The following is a 17,947-nucleotide window of genomic DNA, read 5'->3' as shown; positions in this document are numbered from 1 at the left end:
GAATCTTTTGCAGTTCCATACAAACTTTAGAATTTTTACTTTTTCTGTAAAAAATGACAATGGAATTTTGATAGAGACTGAACTGAATGTATAGATGGTTTTGGTTAGTATGGAAATTTTTATAGTATTAACTCTTCTGTCCATGTACACAGGATAGCTTTTCATTTATTTCTGTCTTCAATTTCTTTCCCCAATGTATTATAGCTTTCAGTATACAGATCTTTCACCTCCTTGATTAAATTTATTCCTAAGTATTTTATTGTTCTTCATGCTACTGTAATGGGATTGTTTTATTTCTTTTTCAGATAGGTCATTCCTAGTGTATACAAATGTAATTGACTTTGGTGTGTTGAGTTTGTATCCTGAGATTTTACTGAATCATTTATTAGTTCTAACAGTTTTTGGTAGATTCTTTAAGATTTTCTATATAGAAAATCATATCAGCAAAGAAAATTTTACTTCTTCCTTCTCAGTGTGGATTCCTTTTATTTCTTTTTCTTGCCTAACTGTTCTGGCTAGCACATCCACTACTATCCTGAATAGGAGTGGTGAAAGCAGATACCCTTGTCTCATTTCTAATCTTAGAGTGAATGCTTCCAACTTTTCACTGTTAAGTATTATGTTAGCTGTGGATTTCACATATATGATCTTTATTGTGTTGAGGTATGTTCCATCTATATTCAATTTCTTGAAAGTTTTTATCATGAAAGGATGTTGAATTTTTAAAACCTTTTTTTCTGATAGCTTGTTATTAGTGTACAGAAATGCAACTAATTTTTGTATATTGATTTTGTATCCTGAAACTTTACTGAATTCGTTGATTAGTTCTAACAGTTTTTTGATGGAATAAAAAAATCAGTTTTCTATATATAATATCACGTCACTTGCAAATAGAGACAGTCTTACCTCCCTTTCCTTTTTGGTCCTTGGCTTTTCTTTGGTGGGAAGTTTCTGATTATTGAAAACAAATTTCCTTACTTATTGCTGATCTGTTCAGATTTTCTTTTTCTTCATGATTCAGACATGGTAGGTTGTATCTTTCTAGGAATTCATCCATAACACCTAAGTTGTCCAATTTGTTAGCATATAATTGTTCATAGTAGTCTCTTATGATCTTTGCACTTCTGTGGTATCAGTTGTAATATCTCCTCTTTCATTTATAATTTTGGTTCAGTCCTCTCTTTTTTTCTTTGTAAGTCTAGCTAAAGGCTTGTCAATTTTATCTTTTCAAAAACCCAACTCTTAGTTTTGTTGATCTTTTCTGTTGTGCTTATATTTCCTAGTTCATTTATTTCTGTTCTAATCTTTGTTTATCTTCTTCCTTCTGCTAACTTTAGGCTTAGCTTATTCTTTTTTTTTTTTTAGCTCCTTAAGGTATAAAGTTAGGTTCTTTATTTGTTACCTTCTTTTCTTCTAAATGTAGGTGTTTAGCATTATAAACTTAGCGTCTTAGCACTGCTTTGTTGCATTCCATAAGTTTTGGTATGTTGTATTTCGATTTTCATTTTTTAATATATTTTTTATTTCCCTTTTGATTTCATCTTTGGCCTACTGTTTGTTCAGGAGTGTGTTATTTAATTAAGCCTTATTTTGTGACCTAACATATAATCTATCCTGGAGAATGTTCCATGTGAACTTGAGAAGAAATGTCCTTATATAATAATAAAGGACTCAACTCATCAAGAGGAAATGCTAACTGTTAACATATATGCACCCAACTTCCTAGCACCTAAATATTGGGTTGGCCAAAAAGTTTGTTTGGGTTTTCTGTACAAGCTTACAGAAAAACCTGAACAAACTTTTTGGCCAACCCAATATATTAACCAAATACAGATCTGGAGAGAGTGATAGATAGTAACACAGTAATACTAGAAGACTTCAATATCCCGCTTTCATCAATGGTCAGATCATCTAAATAGAAAGGCAATAAAGAAACACTGGGCTAGAACTAAACTTTAGGCCAGGTGGACCTTACAGATATGTACAGAACATTTCACCCAACAGCAACACAGAAGAATTCTTTTTCTTTGACTTTAGAGTTTTATTATATTGTTATCTTGGAGACGACTGGTTCAGGTTGAAATTTTGGGGTAACCTATTAGCTTCATGAACTTGGATGTTTAACTCTCTCCCTAAGTTAGGGAAGTTCTCAGCCATTATTTCTTTAATTAAGCTTTCTACCTCTTTCTCTCTCTCTTCTCCTTTGGGACTCCAATGATGCATAGATTGTTTTTGTTAGTGGTGTACTGTAAGACCCACTGGCTTTCTTCATTCCTTTTCATTCTTTTCCTTTTTGCTTCTCTGACTGGATAATTTCAAATGATCTGTCTTCAAGCTCTTCTGCTTGGTCTAGTCGGTTGTTGAAGATCTCTACTGAATTATTTGGTTCAGTCACTGTATTCTTCAGCTCCAAAATTTGCTGGGTTCTTTTTTGTTTTCTATTTCTTAGTTGAACTTTCTATTTTGTTCTTATATTGTTTTCCTGGTATTGTTAAATTGCTTATCCAGTTCTCTTACAGCTCTCTGAGCATCTTTAGAGAAATTATTTTGAATTCTTTGCCAGATATTTCCTGTATCTCCTTTTTGGGGAAGCCACTTACTGGAGATTTACTATATTCCTTTGGTGGAGTCTCTTTCACTGATTCTTCATGATCACTGTAGCCTTGCACAGATATCTGAGCAACTGAAGAAGCAGGTACCTCTTCCAGACTTTATGGAATGACTTTACTAAGGGAAAATGTTCACTTGTGGGTGGGGCAAGGGCATGTGGTGGCACTGGGTTCAGGGGAGTACAGTGCCTTGTCAGCTCAAGTCACTGCGGTCTGCAGCATCAAAAACTGTGTGGTCCTTGGTAGGTACTGCAGGGGGTCCACAAATGCTGTAAGAGCTGTTGGGGTCTTCAGCAGCTAGGGACCAGGGCAAGTAGCAGTAGTGGCTGGAGCCAGAGGTGTAAAGACACTCAGATGCAGGAGCCAGCTGCAGGTGCTTGTATAGTGAATGGCAGAGGCTGGTTGCAATCACACATATAGTGGTGGGGGCCAGGGTAGGCAGCAAAGGCCAGAGTATACTATGGGTGCACTGACAGCCGTGGGAGTCTCAACCATCAACATTCACTACCATGGCTATTGGGTCTTGCCACAGGCACATGGAAGTCGAGGTGTGCCTGTGCACAGCTAGTGGGCTAGCTGCAGGTGAGCACAGTGATATAGGCCAGTGACAGAAAAGAGAGACTGATCCAGGCCCAGAAGTACCTGCAGGGACCCTAGGTGTTGGCATGCTCTTCTGTAGCTACACAGTCTCCCCCAGGGCATGCACATGGCAGTGGAGGCTGGGAAAAGGTGTCAGGTTGGCAGTGCGCAAGTACACATCTGGAAGGGCTAGCCCTGAGCACACACATGGTGGTGGGGGTCAGCCATAGCGGTCTAGGCTGTCATGTTGTACTCCTGCAGCTGCAGAGGCCTAGGCTGGCTGCAAGGGCAGTTCTCAGGCTCCAGGAGGTGGGTAGGGAACAGGAAGGGACTCGGTCAGCTGGCATCAGCAAATGAAAATACCTAGGTGGTGAAAGCTGGTGAAATCTGCAAGTGTTTCACAGCAGCTGTGTTGGCCATTAGTTTCTTCAGTAGCAAATGTTTTGACTGTCTACAGAGTAAATCACTGGGAAACATGATCACTCCTGCCTAGTATGCTCTGATTTTCTTCCTTGTTCCTAGCTTCTCTATATATCTCAGCTTTTCTGATCTCTAGGCAGGGTGAAACTGAGTGGTACCTTCATGTGGTGCCACAAAACACTGGGGAAAGCTGGTCACTCACCCACTCTTCTTTTCCCTGCAAGGGGAACTCTTTTCACCTGGGGAAATCTCTCTTGGCATTGAGCAATACCAGCTTGGGCGACAGGATGATCCAGGCAAAGAGAAGCAGTCTTCCTTCCCTTTCTGTGCAGTCATTCTCAAGTTTTTTGTTCCACTACGTTGCTGAAGTTTCTTAAGTAGACTCTAGAGCTCTCCCAGATCTGTTTCCACTCACGGATAGCTACCTAACCATTGATCTTTCAGGAGCTCTCCCAGATCTGTTTTCACTCACAGATAGCTACCTAACCATTGATCTTTCAGGGATGACAGAGGGTGGGGTCTCTTACTCAGCCACTTTGGTGACATCCCACTGTATCTTTTATAATGTTCTAGCTTAGTAAACTTAAATTTTAAAAAGTTAAAGACTCAAAATGTTCCCAGAAACCGATCAAATATCTTCAATCACAATTACTGCCAAATCAATTAATAAGTAAAAACAATCCTTTACAATACAAATACTAAAAGACCTCTAATATACAAATGAAACAAAAGAAAAAATATTATAAATTTGTATTCTTAAAGCAATAACCAATAGTGGTGAAATATGCAAAACACAGAACAAGTCATGATTATTGTCTCATAATTCAATAAAACTAAGCCTCTTGAAACATGTTATAAGGAAAATACACAAATGCCCTGACATGTTTTATTTTAAATTTATAACCATAAACCTTAGATGGACCTTCAGCACTGCCTGAGACTCCTACTTTATTTCATTCACTGGTTTTCTCAAAAACCATTTCACACTTTCTTCTCAAACCTCTAATACCCCTTCTTCATCATCAATCTCAGCTGATACCTGAGTCCTTTCACTAAACTAACAGAGGCAATAAGAGGAAAACTAGGTCATTTTTCTACTACCACATTTACAGACCTACCTGTATCTGTGCCTCTCCTACTGATGGACAGTAACCAGCTCCTTTCTAAAGATATCTCTCCACTAACTATTCTCACATTCACTCTTGAACACATTATAATCAGGCTTTTCTCCTTAGAAGACCAAGGAAATCACACTTATGAAAGTCACCAGGGGAATTCCCTTGGCGGTCCAGTGGTTAGGACTTGGGGCTTTCACTGCTGGGGACCAGGTTCAATCCCTGGTTGGGGAACAGATCCCACAAGCTGCATGGCACGGCCAAAAAAAAAAAAAAAAGTCACCAGAAACCTCCCCAATGCCAAATCAATGGTCACTTTTCCATCTTTGAAGATCTTACTCTCTCTCTCAGAAACAGCTGACACAGTTATTCACAACCTCCTTCTTGTCTTCTCTGGTTTCTGAAACACTACACCCTAAGTTTTCCTTCTGGCTTTTCCTCGCTGGCTGTACTTTCTCAATCTCATTTGTTGAATCTATTTTGTCTTCTTTCAGACAGTGCTCAGTTCAGTCTTCAGACTCTCCTCATTAATCACTTCTTAACTCCCATGGCTTTAAGTACATTTAAATGTTAACAGCATCTAAGTCTATATGGGAGAACCAACATATACCCAGAGATCCATGGGCAGTCATTCCACACTACCACGTGAATGGCTAATGGGCATACTTCACATGTCCATAAACAGCATTCTTCATCTCCCACCTCCTGAAAAATTGTCCCACTGCAAAGTTTTTCTACTTCAATAAATGGCACCAGCATTGCCCCAAATCTTAATATTTCTCACCAGTTTACCACCCTAACCCAAGGCACTATCTGAATTAATTAAATACCCTCCTAAATATTCTCCCTGCTTCCACTCTTGCCTATCTACATTACCTTCTCAAAAGAGCCACCAGAAAAGTCTTTTAAAACATAAACCAGCAGTTTCCAGACTGGCATTTCAGAGGCTGAGAAGTCACCACCCTATCACACCAACAAGTACAAAGCTGAACAAACTGAAAAATTGACAGCTCTTTTTAGATCCATCATGAAAGTGACTGCCCCCAAAAATGGAGAGACAGTCGGGTGGATACAAAGAATCATAATTTATATGCGCAGAAACCAGTGGTTCTGTGAGAACCAGTGCCAGGGTAGGAAAACCTAAACTGTAATTCATAAGTTGCAGGAGGCTCAGTGTGGACAAATTTAAGAGTTAAAATTCCTAGGGGAATCCAGTCATGGGGGGGGGGGGCCTCAAACTTTTGTGAATTTTACCTCTTGGAGCTCTACCAGGTACTCAGACTAAAGATCAGGAAAAAAATCCCCTATGACTTTCAACAGGGGGAAGGTAAAAGGAAACATTTTGAAATATACCAGGGCATTCTGTTTTACTTAACAAGGCCTGCCCCTTCATAGAAACTATTGTGCCAGAGTTTTACCTGCTGGGGTTTTGTCAGAGCCTAACCTACCTGAAGGAAGGGAAACATCCAACTCCATCCCCTTCTAGCCATTCTATCCCAACTAAGTGGGAAAAAAACTGAGAAGTACTGGTGAAATTCACAGTCCAGGGGCATAGGGTCACAAAGAACAGATGGATAATGTAAGCAGAGAGATGAAAATTCTAAGAAATAACCAAAACGAAATGCTAGAGATCAAAATCACTATAACAGAAATGACAAATGCCTTTGATAGATTCATTAGTGACTGGACAAGGCTGAGGAAAAAAATCTCTGAGCTTGAGGATATGACAACAGAAACTTCCACAACTGAAAAGCAAAGAGAACAAAGACCAAAAAACAAACAAATAAAAAAACAACAAACAGAAGAGAATATACAAGAGCTATGAGACAACTACCAAACACAAATGAGGTCATGACACTGTCCTACTAAAAACTTTCAAATGGTTTCTCATCATTTAAAACAAAAATAAAAGCTCTACACCATGGCGTGAAAGATCCAACATGATCTGACCATTTCATCTTCTACATGTCTTTCCATTTCTCCCTCTATTCACAGTCACGTGTGATCTTGCTGTCTTTTAATGCTTGTCAAGTTTGTCTCTTCTTCAGATCCTCTGCATTTGTTGTTTCTTCTGCATGAATAGTCTTCTCCCAGATATTCACAGATCACTCCCTCACTTTGTTCAGAAGGTTGCTGAAACATCATCTCCAGAGAAAGGCCCTCCTTCAGCATTCTATTGAAAATAACATCTTATCTTCTTCTAGTTTGTTTTACTCCCTACAAAAATATTTTCTATTGTGTGATATATTAGTGTTATGTAATTTTTATATCATGTATTTGTTCACTTTCTGTCTCATCCACTAGAAATATAAGCTCCTCAAGAGGGCGAACTTTACTACTTTGCTACACCCAGCACCTTAAATGGTATCCAGCATAAATTAGGTGCCCAATAAACAACTTTTTAATTGATAAATTATTTATTTTTATATTAATTTAAAAAATAAGTTTTTAATGAGGTTTTTAAATCTTATGGATAAACATGAATGGATTATGATAAAATTATTAAAACTATATTTAATTCAGACTTCCAAATAAAATGATCTTTCCCGTTTCATTTTTTTTTTCAATATCTTTATTGGAGTATAATTGCTTTACATGGTGTGTTAGTTTCTGCTGTATAACAAAGTGAGTCAGCTATACGTATACATATATCCCCATATCCCCTCCCTCTTGCGTCTCCCTTCCACCCTCCCTATCCCACCCCTCTAGGTGGTCAAAAACCACCGAGCTGATCTCCCTGTTCTATGCGGCTGCTTCCCATTAGCTATCTATTTTACGTTTGGTAGTGTATATATGTCCATGCCACTCTCTCACTTTGTCACAGCTTACACTTCCTCCTCCACGTGTCCTCAAGTCCATTCTCTACATCTGCATCTTTATTCCTATCCTGCCCCTGTTTTTCTTCAGAAATATATATTTTTTAGATTCCATATATATGTATTAGCATACAGTATTTGTTTTTCTCTTTCTGACTTACTTCACTCTGTAAGACAGTCTCTAGATCCATCCACCTCACTACAAATAACTCAATTTCATTTCTTTTTATGGCTGAGTAACATTCCATTGTATGTATGTGCCACATCTTCTTTATCCATTCACCTGTTGATGTACACTTAGGTTGCTTCCATGTCCTGACTATTGTAAATAGAGCTGCAGTGAACATTGTGGTACGTGACTCTTTTTGAATTATGCTTTTCTCAGGGTATATACCCAGTAGTGGGATTGCTGGGTTATACAGTAGGTCTATTTTTAGTTTTTTAAGGAACCTCCATACTGTTCTCCATAGTGGCTGTATCAATTTACATTCCCACCAACAGTGCAAGAGGGTTTCCTTTTCTCCACACCTTCTCCTGCATTTATTGTTTGTAGATTTTTTGATGATGGCCATCCTAACCGGCGTGACGTGATACCTCATTGTAGTTTTGATTTGCATTTCTCTAATGATTAGTGATGTTGAGCATCCTTTCGTGTGTTTGTTGGCAATCTGTATGTATTCTTTGGAGAAATGTCTATTTAGGTATTCTGCCCAGTTTTGCACTGGGTTGTTTGTTTTTTTGATATTGAGCTGCGTGAGCTGCTTGTAAATTTTGGAGATTAATCCTTTGTCAGTTGCTTCATTTGCAAATATTTTCTCCCATTCTGAGGGTTGTCTTTTGGTCTTGTTTATGGTTTCCTTTGCTGTGCAAAAGCTTTTAAGTTTCATTAGGTCCCACTGCCCCATTTCTGAGAAGGAAATTTTCATAAAAATATGTTCTTCTTTCTGCAGTGAATTTCCAGACCCTAGAATATTTCTAGTATTCCCCCCAAATAAAAAGTAAAATTATCCTAATGGGCTAAAGTTAAGATCCCATACAATTTTTTAATCATTTCTGTTTAACCCAAGTTTGTTTTACTCTCTGTGATATACACATACACACACTTGATACCTTGGTTACCTGTATTCTAGTTTTCATTAAGTTAATTTTTTCACCAGGTAATATATTCACATAGTTAAAAGAAAAAGTCTAATAAGGTATACAGTAAAAAGGCTCCCTCCTGTCCTTCAGATCCCTAGGTTCAAATTCCCATCGTAAGCAAGGAAGGGTAATTTGTTCTGTCAAGTGCCAGACAGTAAATATTTTCAGTTCTGTGGGCTGTACAGTCTCTGTCTCAGCTATTCAGCTCAGTTGTTATAAAGCAAAAACAGCCTTAGACTACAGGTAAACAAAGGTGCATAGTTGTATTCCAATAAAACTTTATTTGTAAATATAGGCAGTGAGCTGAATCTTTCCAGTGGGGTCAAACCCTAACTTTACATATGTCTCTTTCATTATAAGTGTTAATGGTAATGTTTGAAGGGACTGCAATGGAAGGGTTTGCAACAAAGAATGCTATTTTGAAATAAAAAAATTCATCCTACTACCCATGAAACATTGATATACATTTAAAAACATACAAAATTTCCATATAAACAGACTTAAGATTTTTCCAAGATGCCTTCTTTATGATATATATTACTCCAAGTTATATATACCTTGTGGCATAATTATGAAGAACTAGTGTAACATCAAGATAAAACAGACTGGTCACCTAACTAGCAGCACACTGTCGACATTAAAGTCTGGCCCCAAACATTCCCTTAAATGGTAGATCAAATATATAGTTAACATTTTCATGGAATACATTAAAAAGTTAACCCAGAATTCTTATTTAAAAAAAACCTGAATACCAAAAGTATACTCCCCAATCAAATCAATTCTAAAATGCACATTTCCAATATGTCTTACAAAGGATTTAATTTAATAAAACAAATCATGATTATAAAGAACTAGCTGTGTCTGAAAAGTAAATCATTGTAGACTGAGTAACCAGCTTACCAAAATTCAAAGGTATCCTAGGAATATATCTTACCTTAGATGTCATTTTCATAAAATGTTTGTTTTGATTTTCTGCTGTTCCCATCTTTTCGTTCTTGACTAAGTCACTTAGGCTTAGAGTATCATCATCATGAAAGTATCTGACCCTTTCTTTTTCCTCATAGGTTGAAACCTATGACAAAATGAACATTATTAGTTTAGTGAAAACATAAGTCTCTGAAGTATTTTAATGAATTATCTATAAATCTGATACTAAAAATCCCTCTTTGTATCATAATCTTTCTTTCCAGTATATTCCTATTCTGTCTGACTCCACGTGGAAAAATTTCCATTAGAATAACACTCTCTACCTCTTCTGTGCCTTTACTTTTTCCTCTTCCCCAAGGATGGAAGCATGACAGTATCTGATTTCTGAGTTTTAAGGAAAGGACAGAATTGTTTTATGCCTTCTTCTCTCCTCTATGCTCTTCCCCTCCTTGTAGTAAAAATTCCCTACCACTGTGAAGGGAAGTCATTAGTTACCCAGAGATCAAGTAAGCATATCAAGAACAAAAGTGAAGTATTAGCAAACCTACTTTAAACAGCTCTATCAGAAAAAAAGCTGATATTCTGATTCTCATCTAAATCAATTCTGGGTTTTCCTGTCAGTTGATTCCATACCTACACGTGGAAAAGAAAAGTGCTATGTACTGTCTACCAACCAAATCAAATCTCTTCAACACTGTTCTCACATTCCCTTATCCAAATAAAACCCGGTCCTCAACTTCTTTAGAACCACGTTCCCAATATTTTTTCCCCACATTACTACTCCTGTCTTCACAAGCTTAAATCTCACATTCCAAGACTTCAATCACTCTCTGGATCCAAACCCCTTTCTGTTCCTCTTATCCTTTCACTACACTCAGAAAACAAACCTCAATCCTGAATGAATGTGTCTATCCTCTTTACTCCTATACCTAGACTACTCAGTAGTAAGCAATTCAAAAGAGTATTCAATGCCATCTGGCAATGCATCTATGAATCCCTAGTCAGTTCTGTCATTTCATACAATTCAAACCTTTACTATTCTTCTCCCACATCTCCCTTTCAAACCCCTAATACGTCCCATTTCTTTAGGAGAGGTATCCATCCCATTTCTATTTGCTGAACAAATCAATTACTAGCTCTAGCAGCACAGGCACTCAACAGGCAGATAATAAACATTTGATAGAAGAATTCTAAATGAACAAATCTTCTGTGGACCCAATTACCACTTATAAGATCTTTCAAATTTAAAACAAAAAATCTAACTTGGGAAAACTGAATATGTTGTTTTTTCCATTTTAAGAGCCTCAAGGTAGTGCTAAAAATTAACTGCTGCAGCTAGAAGATGGAAAAGAAAATTAAGGTTTACAAAGGATCTAACACAGGTCTATAGCACCAAGGTTTTCCCTAAGAGTTATGATAAGTATGTAAAAAGAAGCTAGAAACAATGTCAAAGAAATATACACTAAAGTTAAAACTGCCTTAAAAATTCAATGTTCACAATTATTTGAAAACTGTTGTTGAATTAGAATTCATTTTGTAAAAGGCAGAGGATCATAACTAAAATAAAAGTAAGAACATGATTTACTACCTTCTAATGTTTGCATTATTAAGCAACATTTCAGAAAATATTTTGAAATAAAGTTGACCCTTGAACAATGCGAAGGTTAGGGGCAGTGACCCCCATGGTGTTGAAAATCTGACTGTAACTTTAGAGTCGGCCCTCGATATCTATAGTTCCATATTCACAGATTCAAACCACCACAGACTGTGCAGTACTATAGTATGTAATTTATTGAAAACATTCTGTGTATAAGTAGACCTTTGCAGTTCAAACCCATGTTGTTAAAGGGTCAACTGTAGTCTGATACAAAGGGAAAAAGTGAATTAGGAATTAATAAACAAAAGACATATGTTAAACATACAATCAGTCTCTTCCTTCTTCCTCCTTTAGATTCCAGATGTTTTCGTGGTGTGTTCACAGGCCAGACTCTTCCAGAATGATCTGTTCTGACAAGGATCACTTCTTCCTGATCTTCATTCTGTGGAAAGATTTAGAGATAACAATTGTAATTATTGAGAAGAGTCTTGAAACCTGTTGTTTAATAGCCAAAAGAGCATAAAAATGATTCTAGTTTTCACATAATATTACAGATTATCTTAAGCCTCATGGACTTTCATTATCCACTATAATGTAAAGTGACCATAATCTTTTCATGGAAAAGTTGAAGAAAAATATCTAAAGCTTATTTACTTTTTTAAAATAATTACAAAAGGAAACTTCAAATATAGTTTTCCTCTAAACAATATTAAAAGATGACAAAGCACCAATATTCAAACAGGCATTGTATGAGAATGCCCATCACGTATGGAGCAGATGTCATATTTAATGAATGTTTCTTCAATTTAAAGATCCGGCTTGCCTGCAAGATGGCAGAGTAGAAGGACATAGGCTCAACCCTTGTTATAGAAACACCAAAACCACAAGTAACTGAACAACCATCGACAAAAACACTGCTGAAACCTACCAAAAAAGACAAAAAAGATGCCACAAAGAGATGGTAGGAGGTGTGTAACTGTGATAAAATCAAATCCCATAACTGCCGGGTGGGCAACCCACAAGCTGGAAAATAATTATACCACCAAAGTTCTCCCACAGGAGTGAAAGTCCTTAGCCGCATGTCAGGCTTCCCAGCCTGCAGATCTGGCAACAGGAGGAGGAGCCCCCAGAGAATCTGGCTTTGAAGGCCAGAGGGGTTTGATCAGAGGAATTCCACAGTACTGGGGAAAACAGAAACTCCACTCTTAAAGGGCACAGACAGGGTCTCATGTGCAATGGGACCCAGGTAACAAAACAGCAAGCTCATAGAGACTGGGTCAGACTTACCTGTTAGTATTGAAGGGTCTCCTGCGAAGGCAGGGGATGGCTGTGGCACACTGAGGGGACAGAGACGCCGGCAGGAGCAGCTCTGGCCAGTACTCATTAGTGTGAGCCCCCATGGAGGCTGCCATGTCATCCCCCCCACCCCCGCAGACATAACCCCATCCAAATGCCTGTATGATCCAGTGCTGGGACACCTCAGGCCAAACAACCAGCTGGGCAGAAACACAGCCCCACCCATCAGAAGACAGGCTGCTTAAAGTCTTCCTGAGCATGACCCAGCACAGCAGATGGACAAGACCCAGCTCTACCCACCATCAAGTAGGAAAAAGTCACTCCTAGTAGGAGGTGTATACAAGCCTCTAAGATAAACTCATCCAGCAGAGGTCAGACAGCAGAAGCAAGAAGAATTACAGTGCTACAGCCTGTAGAATGGGAACCACGAACACAGAAAGTTAGACAAGATGAGACAACAGAAGAATATGTCACAGATGAAGGAATAAGATAAAACCCCAGAAGAAAAACTAAGTGAAGGGAGACAGGCAATCTACTGGAAAAAGAATTCAGAGAAATGATACTGAACATGCTCCAAGATCTCAGAAAACCAATGAAGGCACAGAGTGAGAAAATACAAGAAATTTTTTTTAAAGACCTGGAAAAACTAAAAAGCAAACAGAGGTGAATAATATAATAACTGAAATGAAAAATACACTAGAAGGAATCAACAGCAGAATAAATGAGGCAGAAAAACAAGTGAACTGGAAGACAGAATGGTGGAAATCACTGCCAGGGAACAGAATAAAAAAAAAATTAAACGAAATGACGACAGTCTGAGAGACCTCTAGGGTAACATTAGATGCAGCAATATTCTTATTATAGGGGTCCCAGAAGGAGAAGACAGGGAGATAGGACCTGAGAAAATATTTGAAGATATGATACATGAAAACTTCCCTAACATGAGAAAGGAAACAGTAACCCAAGTCCAGGAGATGGAGAGAGTCCCAGACAAGATAAAGCCAAGTAGGAGCATGCTGAGACACACAATAATCACACTAACAAAAATTAAATACAAAGAACAAAATGTTAAAAGCAACAAGGGAAAAGCAATAATTAACATACAAAGGAATGCCCAAAAGGTTATCAGCTGGTTTCTCAGCAGAAACTCTGCAGGCCAGAGGGGACTGGCACTATATATTTAAAGCGATGAAAGAGAAGAACCTACAAACAAAAATACGCTATCCAGCAAGGCTCTCTTTCAGCTTCAGCAAAAAAATCAAAAGCATTACAGACAAGCAAAAGCTAAGAGAATTCAGCAACACCAGAATACCTTTGAACAAATGCTAAAGGAAATTCTCTAAGCAGAAAAGGCCACTAATAGAAACAAGAAAATTATGAATGAAAAAGCTCACCAGTAAAGGCAAACATAAAGTAAAGGTAGGAAATCATCTGCACACAAATATGATATCAAAACCAGCAATTGTGAGAAGAGGACAGCACAAATGCCGGATACTGGAAATGCATTTGAAATTAAAAGACCAGCAACATAAAACAATCTTGTTATATACAGACTGCTATATCAGATCCTCAAGGTAACTGCAAAATGAAAATCTACAATAGATATACTCACAAAAAAGAAAAAGGAATCCAAAAACAACAATAAAGTTACTCAGTAAATGACAAGAGAAGAAAACAAAAGAGGAATGGTTAAAAAAAAAAAAAACCTACAAAAACAAATCCGAATCAATTAAGAAAATGGCAATAGGAACACATATATCAATGATTACCTTAAATGTTAATGGATTAAATGCTCCAGTCAAGAAACACAGACTGGCTGAACGGATACAAAAACAAGACCCATATGTATGCTGCCTACAAGAGACCCACTTCAGATCTAGGGACATATACAGATTGAAACTAAGAGGATGGAAAAAGGTATTCCATGAAAATGGAAATCAAAATAAAGTTGGAGTAGCAATACTCATATCAGACAAAATAGACTAAAATAAAGATTGTTAAAGGAGACAAAAAACACTACATAATGATCAAGGGATCATTCCAGGAAGATATAACAACTGTAAGTATATATGCATCTAACACAGGAGCACCCCAATATATAAGGCAAATACTTGCAACCATAAAAGGAAAAACTGACGTTAACTCAACAACAGTGGGAGACTTTATCACCCCACTTACATCAATGAACAGATCATCCAGACAGCAGATCAATAAAGAAACACAAGCCTTACATGACACATTAGACTAGATACACTTAATTGATATTTAAAGAGCATTCCATCCAAAGGCAGCAGAATACACTTTTTTCTCAAGAGCACATGAAGCATTCTCCAGGATTGACAATATGCTAGATCACAAAGTGAGCCTTGGTAAATTTATGAAACCTGAAATCATATCAAGCATCTTTTCTGACTACAATGCTATGAGATTAGAAATCAATTACAAGAAAAAAAACTGTAAAAAGCACAAACACATGGAGGCTAAACAATATGCTATTAAACAATCAATGGATCACTGAAGAAGTCAAAGAGGAAACCAAAAAATACCTAGAGATAAATGAAAATGAAAGCACAACGATCCAAAATCTATGGGATTCAGCAAAACCAGTTCTAACAGGGAGGTTTATAGCAATACAATGTTACCTCAGGAAACAAGAAAACTCACAAATAAACAACCTAACCTTATACCTAAAGCAACTAGAGAAAGAAGAACAAACAAAACACAAAGTTAGTAGAAAAAAAGAAACTGTAAAGATCAGAGCAGAAATAAATGAAATACAAATGAAGAAAACAATAGAAAATATCAATGAAACTAAAAGCTGGTTCTTTGAAAGGATAAACAAAATTGATAAACCTTTAGTCAGACTCATCAAGAAAAAAAGGAAGAGGGCTCAAATCAATAAAATTAGAAATGAAAAAGGAGAAGTTACAACAGAACACAGAAATACAAAGTATCAAAAGAGATCAAATGATCTTTTATAAATGATCTCTTTTACAAATGATCATAATTGATTATACAAGCAACTATCTGCCAATAAAATGGACAACCTAGAAGAAATAGACAAATTCTTAGAAAGTTACAATCTCCCAAGTCTGAACCAGGAAGAAACAGGAAATATGAACAGACCAATCACAAGTACTGAAATTTAAATTATGATGAAAAAATCTTCCAAAAAAGTCCAGGACCACTTCACAGGAGAATTCTATCAAATATTTAGAGAAGAGTTAACATCTATCCTTCTCAAACTATTCCAAAAAACTGCACAAGAAATAGTCCCAAACTAATTCTATGAGGCCACCATAACCCTGATACCAAAACGACACTAAGATACCACAAATAAGAAAATTTCAGGCCAATATCGCTCATGAACAAAGGCACAAAAATCCTCAAACAAAATACTAGCAAACCGAATCCAATAATGCAGTAAAAGGATCATATACCATGATCAGTGTTGTAAGAATTTTTCAATATTTACAAATCAAACAGTGTGATACCTCACATTGGCAAATTAAAGAATAAAAAATGTATGATCTTCTCAATAGATGCAGGAAAAGGTTTTGGCAAAATTCAACACCTATTTATGATAACAATTCTCCAGAAAGTGGTTACAGAGGTAACATACCTCAACATAATAAAAGCAATTTATGACAAACCTACAGCCAACATCATACTGAAGAGTGAAAAGCTGAAAGCATTTCCTCTAAGATCAGGAACAAGACAAGGATGTCCACTTTCACCCCTTTTATTCAACATAGCTTTGGAAATCCTAGCCATGGCATTCTGAGAAGCAAAAGAAATAAAGGGAATATAAATTGGAAAAGATGAAGTAAAACTGTCACTGTTTGCAGATGACATGATACTACAGATAGAATATCCAACAGATAAATAACAGAAAACTACTAGAGCTCATCAATGAATTCAGTAAAGTTGCTGGATAAAAAAAGAATACACAGAAATTTTTGTACCTCTATACACTAACAATGAAAGATCAGAAAAACAAAGTAAAGAATCAATGCCTTTTACCATCATATCAAAAAGAATAAAATATCTAAAAATAAACCTACCTAATGAGAAAAAACACCAGTACTTTGAAAACTATAAGACGATGATAAAAGAAAATCAAAGATGACACAAACAGATGGAAAGACATACCATATTGCTGGATTGTAAGAATCAATATTGTCAAAATGACAATACTACCCAAGGCCATCTACAGATTCAATGCAATTCCTATCAAATTACCAATGGCTTTTTTTTAGAACTAAAACAAAAAACTCTTCAATTTGGATAGAGACAAAAATGACCCTGAATAGCCAAAGCAATCTTAAGAAGGAAAAACAGAGCTGGCAGAATCAAGCTCCCTGACTTCAGACTACACTACAAAGCTATAGTCATCAAAACAATATGGTATTACCATAAAAAACAGAAATATAGATCAATGGAAGAGGATAGAAAGCCCAGAATAAACCCACATACCTATGGTCAATTAATCTAACAAAGGAGGCACTACTATACAATGGAGGAAAGACAATCTCTTCAATAAATATTGCTGAAAAAACTGGACAGCTACTATTGAAAAAAAATCAAAATGCTTTAAAGACATACATATAAAACCAGATAATATAAAACTCTTAGAGGAAAACACAGGCAGAACATTCTTTGACATAAATCAAGGTACTATCTTTCCGAGGCTGTTTCCTAGAGTAATGGAAATACAAACAAAAATAAACAAATAAGATCAAATTAAACTTAAAAGCTTTTAAACAGCAGCAAAGGAAACCATGAACAAAACGAAAAGACAACCCACAGAATGGGAGAAAATATTTGCAATCAGTGAGACCAACAAAGGAATAGTCTCCAAAACTGACAAACAGCCATGCAGTTCAATATCAAAAAAACAAACAATCCAATCAAAAAATGAACAGGAGACCTAAATAGACATTCCTCAAAAAAAGACATACAGAGGGCTGAGAGACACATGAAAAGATGATCAACATCACTAATTATTAGAGAAATGCAAATCAAAACAAAGAGAAATAACCTCATACCAGTCAGAATGGCGATCATCAAAAAATCTACAAATAAGAAATGCTGGAGAGGATGCGAAGAAAAGGGAACCCTCCTACACTGTTGGTGGGAATGTAAATTGGTGCAGCCACTACGGAAAACAGTGTGCAGGTTCCTTAAATAACTAAAATTAGAACTACCATATGACCCAGCAATCCCACTCCTGGACATATACCCAATGAAAACCATAATTCAAAAAGATACATGCACCCCAATGTTCACTGAAGCACTATTTATGGTAGCCAACACATAGAAGCAACCTAAATGTCCATCGACAGAGGAATGGATAAAGAAGATGTGGTACATATATATATTGGAATATTACTCAATCATTAAAAAGAATGAAATAATGCCAATTGCAGCAACATGGATGGACCTGGA

General features: G+C 36.8%; 1 protein-coding gene across 2 annotated transcripts in view; it reads right to left on the bottom strand.

Moving 5' to 3' along the window:
* The window catches only part of CWF19L2 (CWF19 like cell cycle control factor 2), a 194,148-nt gene that overhangs the window by 74,779 nt on the left and 101,422 nt on the right, over positions 1–17,947 (bottom strand). For both annotated transcript variants that reach the window (XM_079929782.1, XM_079929783.1), the window contains exons 11-12: positions 11,529–11,645; positions 9,614–9,751 (exon numbers count right to left, since the gene is read on the bottom strand). In XM_079929782.1, coding sequence (XP_079785908.1) covers positions 9,614–9,751; positions 11,529–11,645 — 255 coding nt within the window. The remainder of the gene's footprint in view (positions 1–9,613; positions 9,752–11,528; positions 11,646–17,947) is intronic.

The sequence above is a fragment of the Stenella coeruleoalba genome (assembly GCF_951394435.1).
Source record: "Stenella coeruleoalba genome assembly, chromosome: 8".
Lineage (NCBI taxonomy): Eukaryota > Metazoa > Chordata > Mammalia > Artiodactyla > Delphinidae > Stenella > Stenella coeruleoalba.
Note: the sequence above shows the minus strand (reverse complement) of the source record. Positions and strands in the feature narration are given on the sequence as shown.